This window comes from Chiloscyllium plagiosum, unplaced genomic scaffold (genome assembly GCF_037043375.1).
Source record: "Chiloscyllium plagiosum isolate Xiang-an unplaced genomic scaffold, Cpla_swu_hap1 HiC_scaffold_16, whole genome shotgun sequence".
NCBI classification, from domain to species: domain Eukaryota; kingdom Metazoa; phylum Chordata; class Chondrichthyes; order Orectolobiformes; family Hemiscylliidae; genus Chiloscyllium; species Chiloscyllium plagiosum.
In genome coordinates, this window is record NW_028270154.1 from 31,781,646 (window position 1) to 31,793,872 (window position 12,227).

At 40.9% G+C, this 12,227-nt stretch overlaps 1 protein-coding gene across 3 annotated transcripts in view; it reads left to right on the forward strand.

Moving 5' to 3' along the window:
• The window catches only part of LOC122556574 (long-chain-fatty-acid--CoA ligase 6-like), a 203,998-nt gene that overhangs the window by 75,641 nt on the left and 116,130 nt on the right, over nucleotides 1–12,227 (forward strand). For all 3 annotated transcript variants that reach the window (XM_087995260.1, XM_043703393.2, XM_043703392.2), the window contains exon 4: nucleotides 8,524–8,588. In XM_087995260.1, coding sequence (XP_087851386.1) covers nucleotides 8,524–8,588 — 65 coding nt within the window. The remainder of the gene's footprint in view (nucleotides 1–8,523; nucleotides 8,589–12,227) is intronic.

Sequence of the window (12,227 nt, forward strand, 5' to 3'; positions counted from 1 at the left end):
GTTGTTTCTCACTTGTTTTATATCTGGCAGAATCATGATTAAACATCACTTCCAATTTTTAATCAGTTTTGCACATGGTTAATTCATTGGATAGCATCAATAGCAGTTCATTCTCTGTATGTGGATGCTTCTCACCTCTCTTTCTGTCCCTCTCTTCCTTCATTTAGTTTGATGTCCCCGCCTCCCCTTTCCCCACCTCCATTTTCATTTTACTCCTTCTCTCCCTTCCTTCTGCTTTTCCTTTCGTGCTGTTTGGCTTTCTCTCTGGTTTGTGCAATCATCCAGGCATCCATGTTTTCTGTGCATTGGTGGGAAGGAATGCTGAGTTTCCTGGCATAACTGTAGGTAGAAGGTCCTCCCTGTTTTCTGGCTTTTTGTATCATATTGGGATGTTTAGGTAGTTGGTGGGATGGAGAACTGGCGGTGGTGATGAACAATATTACTGACAATTTCATTTTCAAAACTCTTATTTTTTTAATGACTTTTGAGAATGTCCCGAGATGAGCAGGCTCTGACTCCAACCAGCTTATAGCATTGCAGAGCAAACCTGAGGTGAACATTAATAAACAAAGCCAGAACGGATGATCTGTTGATGGGAATCCAACAAGCAGAAATACTAATGGTGTTTTATTTGAAAATCTACTACTTCTCCTAATGAATTACAAACTTCAAAACAGCTTACACTCTCCAAATAAACATTTTCATCTAAGAAACTAAAGTGACTTCATTTGGAAGAGAAACTTAATCCAAGCCCAGGGCATTCTTCTTTTGAGTTTTCTGGCACAGGCTGTCTAAATGGGAGTGCAATGGGTTGACACCATACTACTGCTCTCTGCAGTCATGGTCTACTCAAAGCAGGAATGCATGGCACTGGAGCAGGGAAGCAAAGAGATTGGGGCAGAGCACCACATAGTGGGAAACCCAGATGCATTGCCTTTTTCATTCCTTGTCGACAAAACATTTCTGATGGGTTTTTTTTAGATTATATTAAAATTAGATTGCCTACAGTGCAGAAACAGGCCCTTTGGCCCAACTAGTCAACACCGACCCTCCGAAGAGCAACCCACCCAGACTCATTTCCCTCTGGCTAATGCACCTAACACTATGGACAAGTTAGCACGGCCAATTCACCTGACCTGCATATCTTTGGACTGTGTTCAGAGCAATTCCAATTTTTTTTTAAATGAGAAGCCATTTAGTCTTACAAAAGGAGCTGGGCTGAAAAGGTCCGGCCAAGGGAGAGGCATCCAAAATTAAAAGTGAAAGATTGGAGTTGTTTCCAATTAGACATTATAATTAGGTCAGGTATCTTATGATCATTTGAATGTTACCCAGGTTTGGAAGAAATTATACATTACACAGATGGCATGGCAGCCCAAATATTGTGATGTTTTGGTACCAATAGATAACTTTTGGATTGTGAACACCAATAATTACTAAACATGGTATCCATCTGTAATATGTTGAAAATCTTATGGAAAGCAACCACTACTATTATACTTTCCTATCAAGGTTTTCCTGTCGTGTATAGTTTATATAAATTGCTCGAGGTAGATTCCACAAGACCTATTAAGCCGAATGCCTGGCTGGTCTGTAAAAGGTGAATGGGAGTGTTCATAACTGTAAAAAGAAGAATGGACTACACATCAAAGAAAGCAAGAACATCTATTAATCTAATGCCTTCAGTTCTCGGGATGCTGCAACATATTTTATGACTGAATAAGAACGGAAGTCTTGCCACTGTTGTGATGTAAAAAGAAAATGCAGTAACTTGAGTGTAATAAAGTTCTTCTGCGTAATAAGACCATAAGACATAGGAGCGGAAGTAAGGCCATTCGGCCCATCGAGTCCACTCCGCCATTCAATCATGGCTGATGGGCATTTCAACTCCACTTACCCGCATTCTCCCCGTAGCCCTTAATTCCTTGTGACATCAAAAATTTATCAATTTCTGCCTTGAAGACATTTAGCGTCCCAGTCTCCACTGCACTCTGTGGCAATGAATTCCACAGGCCCACCACTCTCTGGCTGAAGAAATGTCTCCGCATTTCTGTTCTGAATTTACCCCCTCTAATTCGAAGGCTGTGTCCACAGATCCTAGTCTCCTCGCCTAACGGAAACAATTTCCTAGCGTCCACCCTCTCCAAGCCATGTATTATCTTGTAAGTTTCTATTAGATCTCCCCTTAATCTTCTAAACTCCAATGAATACAATCTCCGGATCCTCAGCCGTTCCTCATATGTTAGACCTACCATTCCAGGGATCATCCGTGTGAATCTCCGCTGGACACGCTCCAGTGCCAGTACGTCCTTCCTGAGGTGTGGGGACCAAAACTGGACACAGTACTCCAAATGGGGCCTAACCAGAGCTTTATAAAGTCTCAGTAGCACAACAGTGCTTTTATATTCCAACCCTCTTGAGATAATTGACAACATTGCATTCGTTTTCTTAATCACGGACTCAACCTGCATGTTTACCCTTAGAGAATCCTCAACTATCACTCCCAGATCCCTCTGTACTTTGGCTTTACGAATTTTCTCACTGTTTAGAAAGTAATCCATGCTTCTATTCTTTTTCCCAAAGTGCAAGACCTCGCATTTGCTCACATTGAATTCCATCAGCCATTTCCTGGACCACTCTTCCAAACTGTTTAGATCCTTCTGCAGCCTCCCCACTTCCTCAGTACTACCTGCCTGTCCACCTAACTTTGTATCATCGGCAAACTTCGCTAGAATGCCCCCGGTCCCTTCATCCAGATCATTAATATATAATGTGAACAGCTGCAACCCCAACACTGAACCCTGCGGGACACCGCTTGTCACCGGCTGCCATTCCGAAAAAGAACCTTTTATCCCAACTCTCTGCCTCCTGTCAGACAGCCAATCCTCAATCCATACCAGTACCTCAATCCATACCATGGGCCCTCACCATGCTCAGCAGCCTCCCGTGTGGCACCTTATCAAAGGCCTTTTGGAAGTCTAGGTAGACCACATCCACTGGGTTTCCCCGGTCTAATCTACTTGTCACCTCTTCAAAGAACTCCAACAGGTTTGTCAGGCACGACCTCCCCTGACTAAATCCATGTTGACTTGTTCTAATCCGACCCTGCTCTTCCAAGAATATAGAAACCTCATCCTTAATGATGGATTCTAGAATTTTACCAACAACTGAGGTTAGGCTAATTGGCCTATAATTTTCCATCTTTTGCCTTGATCCTTTCTTGAACAAGGGGGTTACAACAGCGATCTTCCAATCATCTGGGACTTTCCCTGACTCCAGTGACTTTTGAAAGATCTCAACCAACGCCTCCGCTATTTCCTCAAATAATCAGACCATTCAAGGTTTTTATTAAATTGTATTATTTGTGTGTAGAATTATTTCCCATTAATGATTTTGCTATCCAATTGATCATTTGTCAGTTCATATCGCGAATGAAAATGGCATTGATGCCCATGTGCAGACAAAGCTGTTGTCCTCAAACAGCATTAATTGAAATTTCTTTGTAAGGTGAGGACCAATTTCTGCATAATCTGTGAACTTACTGATGAATCCTTCTACAGTGAAGTCTAAATTGTTTATATATACCACAAACAGCAAGGACCCCATACACTGATCCCTATGGAATCTCCCTGGACACAGTCTTGCAGTCCCTTGCCCATCATCCTCTGCATCTGCTACACAGATAATTTTGGGTTCAATTAGCCACATTTCCTTGGATCCCATTGGTACTTAATTTCACTTTCAATCTCCCTCATCAAAAGCCTGGCCCAAAATCCATTCCTCAGTAAGAATATTAGTGAAAGTTCTGCAGAATGTTCAGGAAGTAGCCCACCGTGCTAGCTACCTCCATTGAATTGATATAAGCATTCACAGTGCCATTACAACATAAGTTTGCCCTCTTGCTCTCTTTCAAATGGACATGTAATGAAAGAAAGACATACAGATAAAGAGGAAGCTGTAAATAATGTGAGAGACATATACAAGGCAGCGACCACGGCAATCCCCATTTTAATCATGAACCTACGCTGCCAATATTTTTTCCCCGAGTTACCATAAGATAATTGGCTGAAAGATAATTGGCAAGTGTTAGCTCTCTGATACAGTTGTAAAATTAGTGTTCAGATTAAATTACTTGTAATATACAAAAGCACAAACAAACTGGATAAGCAGTTGCTACTGTAAGCCAACTGGGTTGAGTTGACTTTGGGCAATTGAGAGCAACAGAGTTCCGGGACTAATATGCCATTAGTTAAAATGAAGTTTGCATGTTATAGTGGTCTTTCACTATAAAACAAAGCATTCTACAATTTAGTATGCATAATGCCATGAAGATCTGTGAATTCACATATGATATACAAAGGGATAGCATTTATCTCCTTGGGGAGTGTGGGGAGATATTGGTGATGGCTAGCAGAGTGCCTTTTCAAGGCTTGGTCCAATTTCAGTTGTGATGATATGGCTTTACGAGGTGTATTTTGTCCTTTTTTTGTGAAGAAAGTTTGAGACAGGTGACAATTAGTCTGCTCAAAGCCAATAGAGTAAACAGCTTATGAGGTCTTGGGACCTTTTTTTCAAAAGTTGGAACAGTAGAAGCAGCCTGAATGAGTGGGTTCAAGCTTCAGTTTTAGCTCTCGGCAGTTGCTGAGGTCTTGACCTGAATGTGGAAGCTCTTAGTTCTCTCTCTGTTACAGCTCAAAGTTCTCATCCTGCTTCTATATTTGCATGTGAGATTATCTGTTGTACTGAATTTGTTTTTGCCAAGGGTGTGTTTATGGGATGTTACTATATGGGAACAGTTAATTATTAGTTGTTTGTTTTTATGTATATAATATATATAGTTAGTTAAGCATTTCAATAGAGTTACAGTTAAGCCAATTCTCTCTTTTCTGTATTTTCACTGTAGTGTAAAAATAAAGTGTGTTTTGCGTAAAGTCAATAGTTTCACCAGTTGAATTGTATTTGGAAAGCAACACACTAAACTTTTAAAATAAGAAAAAGTTAGTGTCTAGGCTACTTACTAATATGTTTTGAGGGGGGTTTGTCTGGTCCATAATAGAGCAGTGGGCACATGAGCTGTATCTGCCTCATAACATTGCGGAATCATAGATGATCAAGTGTGGAAGTAGGTTATTTAGTCCGTCATAACAATACCACTACTTTTCTCGAATTAAACTATATTTTAATCTAATTACATTCTACTACTTGGTTCTTCTGATTTCCTTCAAGATATGTCTTTAACAAGAACCATCAGATACCCTTTCAAAATAATTCATGAACTGTACCTCAACAATGAGCTCATGGCTTAAAATTCCACATTGTAAACATGCATGCAAACATCACCCTCAATTCTCTTCTCTTTCTAGCTGGTTACCTTGGCTTCCTATCATCTTTCCAACCAACCGAAATAACCTTGCTTTTTTTTTTATTCTTTCAAGGGATGTGGGTATCATTGGCCAGGCCAGCATTTTTTTCCATGCCCTAACTGCCCTTAAGAAAATGCTGGTGAGCTACCTCATTGAACTACTGCATTCTGTGGAGTGTATGTATGACTACAGTATTAATAGGAAGGGAATTCCAGGATTTTGACAGAACAGAAATGAAAGAACAGTGTGTCACAGTTTCAAGTCAGAGCACTGATTGGCTTGGTAGGCAACTTGTGATGCTGGTTATCCAGACATCTGACACCATTGTTCTTCAAGATGGTAGAGTTCATGTGTTTGAAATGTGCTGTCAGACATGACTTGGTAACACCAGCATCTTGCATATTGTACACACTGTCTACAGTTTATTGGTGGCAGAGGTAGTGAATGTTTAAGTTGATGAACAGGGGTCCAGATTGAGCAATCTGCTTTTTTCCTAGACCCCTATTGACTCCAACTTTTCTTGAACTTATTGAAATCATTTCTATCAATTGCTGCATTGCTGTTAATGACAGTCACTTTTATTCCATGTCTGGAAATCAGTTTTGGGAAAGTTTCATTAGTATGTATTAAACAAACTTGAACACGTAATTACAGCAAACTAATCAAGTTGCACAATGTCTCCATTATTTTAAATATGTTTCAGGTATTCATTATAGACCAGGATAAAATGTGTATGCAAAGATAAAACATTGAAATTTCTCAATGTTTCTGAATGGGGAGGCTTTCTGTTCAAAACAGAAGGCTGAATATTGCTAGTAATGTTGTGGTGTCCTATTGTCAAGATCAAAAGCAGTCACTTTGGATGGTGATGGGACTTAGAGCAGATTATTGCCAGGGATGGCCAAGAGTCTGCTGCCGGGACCACCTCAGCTGACAACCTCATCAGTGCTCAGGCTGCAGCTTTAGAGAGAAGTCTCCTTCATGGCAAGGTGTCCTTGAAGACACAGCAGTTAAGTTGGAGTACATCTGGCTCGGCAGGTAGGCCTCAGTGCTTGGGATATAGTTATGCTTTCTCTATGCGCTGGCAGTGCTCTTGCCAGTTGGGGACTCCTCCATGTGCCATGGATTGCCCATAAAAGGAAGGCACTCACCCGGGACCCTTGTATTAGTGGGTCTTCCTGGTGTAGGAAATGTATCTACTTAGGCATGAAAGTAGCCATTAATTGGCCACTAAAATGGTTAAATTGGCTTCCTGGTAGTCATCTGAGTTGTCAGCTTCCACAATATTGGCAATATGGCATGGTGGTAGAAAGGCAATGGACTTATCTACTGTGCCTTCTAAAGGTATTTGGCAAGCCCATCCCCAAAGAAAAATTCATCCAGAATCAAAGTTAATACTTGTACACAACCTAATCTCCTTCAAAGTCATTGACTGTGCTGAATGAAAAGTGAACATTGTCAGAAAGGTTGTTCCATTCTGTAATAGAATCTCAAAATCTGTACAATTATATGAATTCATAGTCAAAGAAACAATCATGGGTATGAACTTTTGAAAATATTTCTGATTCAGTTTTGGAGAGATGGATTGTGAATATAAGTTCTCCAATTAATTGAAGAAGAGCTTTATTGGTAACAGAGTATAGTTACAAATTAGTATATATTTTTTAATCACTTTCTTATTACGTGTGCACATACGAATTAGGAGCAGGGTTCGGCCACTTGGTGCCTCAAACATGCTTTGCCCTTCTCTAAGATCATGGCTGATCCGATAGTTTCACATTCCTGTCTATCCTTAACAACCTTTCACCCCCAACTTTGCTTATCAAGAATCTGCCTATTGTTGCCTTAAAAATAGCCAAGGACTCTGCTTCAATCACATTGTTACAACATAAGGCCATAAGAAACAGGAACAGAAGGGGCCTTTTGGTATCTTGAGCCTCTCTCACCTTTCAATAGGATCATGGCAGATCCAGCATTTCTTACACTCAACTTCCTGCCCTTTCCCAATAACCCCTCATTCCCTTATTCTTATTGATCGAGAGTCTGTTTCTCTGTCTTAATTATATGCAAGGATCCTGTACCCACAGCTCTCTGTGGCAAGGAAGTCTAAAGACATTCAACCTTCTGAGAGAAGGAATTGTTGAAGAAGAGAGTTTCAAATACTCCGTACCATCTGAGAAGATTTCTCCTTATCTATGTCTTGAATGGGTGACCCCCTAATTTTGAAAGCAAGACCTCTAGTTCTAGATTCTTATACAACAGGAAACATCCTTTCCATATCCACACTGTCAAGACCCCTCAGGATCTTGTATATTTCAATAACAGCACTTCTTGCTTTTCTGAGTTCCTGCAAATACAAGCTTAATATAGCCCCCTAAAATAACCAACCTGTTTTATGTATTGGTCTAGTAAACATTGTTTGAACTCTTCCAATACATTTGCATCCTTCCTTAAATAAGGAGATAGACGTTTTGCAGTACTTTAGATGTGGTCTCATCAAAGCCTTGTACAAAAGAGGCATAAATTCCCTACTTTTGGATACAATTTCCTTCACAATAGTAACATTCTATCAGCTTTCCTCCTTGTTTGCTGTGCTAATCTTTTGTGATTCATGGATTTGGATGTGCAGATCCCTTTATCTCAGCGTTCAGATGGCATGCTTTTTTAAATTCCTGACAAATGGAAAATTTGGTATTTTCCCAAATTACACTCTTTACTAAATCTTTGTCCATTCACTTAATCTGTCTATAACCCTTTGTGGCTTCTTTTAAATTCGTCTTCACAACTTACTTCACTACCTAACTTCGTGTAGTCATCAAATTTAGTTGCCAAAGTTTAAGACCCTTCAATTTTGCAATTAATTTAGAATATCTGTAATCTGAATACATTGGTAAAGGATATGGAACCACATTTATTTGAGTTCTACCTTCAATGGGTATATATTGATATTTATTTTTCAACAACCAGGCAAAAAGACACTTGTTATTGTCAATGGCAGGATTACTGGTAAATGTCTTTCCAACACCTTTCTTGCCACTACCCAGACCTTTCCTTTTACAGTGGTTTAATCTCATTAAGAACAATGAAGAATGTTATAGGAGAGCTATTAGTATTGTGAGGGAGTAAATAAATGAAATAATTGTGTTGCTTCTTTGTTTAGGGGATGGCCCTTGCTTAGGATTCCGAAAACCTAAACACCCCTATCAGTGGCTCTCGTATAAAGAGGTGAGAACAAATTTAAAAGAACCATCAGACATTACATACTTATTTATCATCATAATATTGTTTCATTTCTTGGTTTTCTTTACTTAAGAGATATAGCTGTTGTCTAGTTCCTCCTTAAACAAGTTAGACAACTGCGACCAGAATGTCATGAATGAATTTGCCCAGATGTCCTCAATGCTGAAGTGGTCAAATCACTGTGAACACAAGTCGGTGCCAATGCAAAACAATCTCCACGTTATAGAACATAGAACGTTACAGCGCAATACAGGCCCTTCGGTCCTCAATATTGCACCGACCTGTGAAATCAATCTGATGCCCATCTAACCTGCGCCGTTCCATTTTTATCTGTATGTATGTCCAATGCTCATTTAAATGCCCTTAACGTTGATGAGTCTACTACTGTTGCAGGCAAGCCGTTCCATGCCCCTACTACTCTGAGTAAAGAAACTACCCCGATATCTGTCCTAAGTCCAACACCCCACAATTTAAAGCTATGTCCTCTCGTGTTAGCCTTCACCATCCGAGGAAAAAGGCTGTCACTGTCCAACCTATCTAACCCTCTGATTATCTTTTACATCTCAGTTAAGTCATCTCTCAACCTTCTTCTCTCTAATGAAAAGACCCACAAATCCCTCAGCCTTTCCTCATAAGACCTTCCTTCCATACCAGACAACATCCTAGTAAATCTCCTCTGAACCCTTTCCAAAGCTTCCACATCCTTCCTATAATGTAGTGACCAGAACTACATGCAATACCCCAGGTGCAGCCTTACCAGTGCCTTGTACAGCTGAAGCATGACCTCATGGATCTGAAACTCAACCCCTACCAATAAACGCCAACACACCATCTGCCTTTTTAACAACCTGATCAACCTGGATGGCAACTTTCATGCGTTTATGCACCTGTACACCGAGATCTCTCTGTTCATCTACACTGCCAAGAATTTTATCATTAGCCCAGTACTCTGCATTCCTGTTACTACTTCTGAAGTGAACTTCCTCACGCTTTTCCGCATTAAACTCCATTTGAGTCCAGTTCGGCACCTTATCTATGTCCCCCTGTAACCCACAACATTCTTCGGCACTTTCCACAACTTTGCCTACCTTTAGTGTCATCCACAAATTTACTAACCCATCCTTATACGCCCACATCCAGATCATTTCTAAAAATGACAAACAGCAGTGGCCCCAAAACAAGTCCTCACAGCACACAACTGGTAACTGTGCTCTTGGATGAACATTTCCCATCAACCATCACCCTCTGTCTTATTTCAGTTAGCCAATTTCCTATCAAACCGCTAAATCACCTTCAATCCCGAAACACCATATTTTGTGCAATAGCCTACCATGTCGAACCTTATCAAATGCCTTACTGAAATCCATATACACCACATCAATTGCTTTATCTTCATCCACCTGCTTTGTCACTCTCTCGAAGAACTCTAAGGTTTGTGAGGCACAACATACCCTTCACAAAACCATGTTGACTATCCCAAATCAAATTATTCCTTTCCAGATGATTATCAATCCTACCTCCTTATAACTTTTTCCAAAACCTTACCCACAACCGAAGTGAGGCTCACTGGCCTATAATTGCCAGGGTTGTCCCGACTCCCCTTTTTGAACAGGGGAACAACATTTTCAATCCTTCAGTCTTCTGGCACTGTTCCTGTTGACAATGATGGCATAAAGATCAAAGCCAAAGGCGCTGCAATCTTCTCCCTGGCTTCCCAGAGAATCTGAGGATAAATCCCATCCGGCCCAGGGGTCTTATCTAGTTTCAGATCTTCCAAAATTGTTAAAACCTCCTCTTTCTCAAACTCAATCCCATCTAATCTTATCACCTATATCTTCATATGCTCACTAACATTGCCCTTTTCCAATGTGAATACTGACAAATCTTCCCCATATCCTCACATTCCACACACAACTTTCCACTACTGTCTTCCAAGCCCTTCCTATTCAGAGACCCATCCAGATACGTTTTACATGTTGCAATTGTGCTAGCCTCCACCACTTCCTCCCTCCTCCATACACATACCACCCTCTGCGCAAAGAAATTGCCCCTTAAGCCTCTTTTATATCTTTCCCCTCCCACTCTAAACCTATGCCATCTAGTTCTGGACTCGCCGACCCCAGGGAAAAAAAACTTTGTCTATTTATACTATCCATGCCCCTCATGATTTTATAAACCTCTATAAGGTCACCCCTCAGCCTCCGACTCTCCAGTGAAAACAGCCCCAGCCTGTTATGCCTCTCCCTATAGCTCAAATCCTCCAATCCTGGCAGCATCCTTGTAAATCTTTTCTGAACCCTTTCAAGTTTCACAACATCTTTCCGATAGGAAGGAGACCAGAATTGCACGCAATATTTCAAAAGTGGCCTAACCAATGTCCTGTACAGCCGCAACATGACCTCCCAACTCCTATACTCAATACTTTGACCAATAAAGGAAAGCATACCAAATGCTTTCTTCGCTATCCTATCTACCTGCGACTCCACTTTCAAGGAGCTATGAACCTGCACTCCAAGGTCTCTTTGTTCAGCAACACTCCCTAGGACCTTTCCATTAAGTGTATAAGTCCTACTAAGATTTGCTTTCCCAAAACTTTCCCAAACCACACATTTATCTAAATTAAACTCCATTTGCCACTTCTCAGCCCAATGGCCCAACTGATCAAGATCCAATTGTAATCTGAGGTAACCTTCTTCGCTGTCCAGTACACCTCCAATTTTGGTGTCATCTGCAAACTTACTAACTGTACCTCTTTTATGCTCACATCCAAATCATTTATATAAATGATGAAAAGTGGTGGACCCAGCACCGATCCTTGTTGCACTTCACTGGCCACAGGCCTCCAGTCTGAAAAACAACCCTCCACCACCACTTTCTGTCTTCTACCTTTGAGCCAGTTCTGTATCCAAATGGCTAGTTCTCCCTGTATTCCGTGAGATCTAATCTTGCTAACCAGTATCCCATGGGGAACCCTTTCGAACACCTTACTGAAGTCCATATAGATCACATCTACTGCTCTGCCCTCATCAATCCTCTTTGATACTTCTTCAAAATACTCAATCGTGATTTCCCATGCACAAAACCATGTTAACTATCCCTAATCAGTCCTTGCCTTTCCAAATACGTTTACATCCTGTCCCTCAGGATTCCCTCCAACAACTTGTCCACCACCGACATCAAGCTCATTGGTCTATAGTTCCCTGGCTTGTCCTTACCACCCTTCTTAAACAGTGGCATCATATTAGCCAACCTCCAGTCTTCCAGCACCTCACCTGTGACTATCGATTATACAAATATCTCAGCAAGAGGCCCAGCAATCACTTCCCTAGCTTCCTGCTGAGTTCTAGGTTACACCTGATCAGGTCCTGGAAATTTATCCACTTTAATGTGTTTCAAGAATAAGCTCCACATTTCAAGTGTGTCCATCCCCTCCAGTTTCCTTCCCCATCATATGCACCCTAAGTCTTACCTAATCGCATCACAATTGCCTTTCCTCCAGTTATACCTCTTTCGCTGAAGTATATACCTATCCCTTCCCATTGCTATTGTAAACATAACTGAATTATGGTCACTATCGCCAAAGTGCACACCTATCTCCAAATTTAACACCTGGCCGGGTTCATT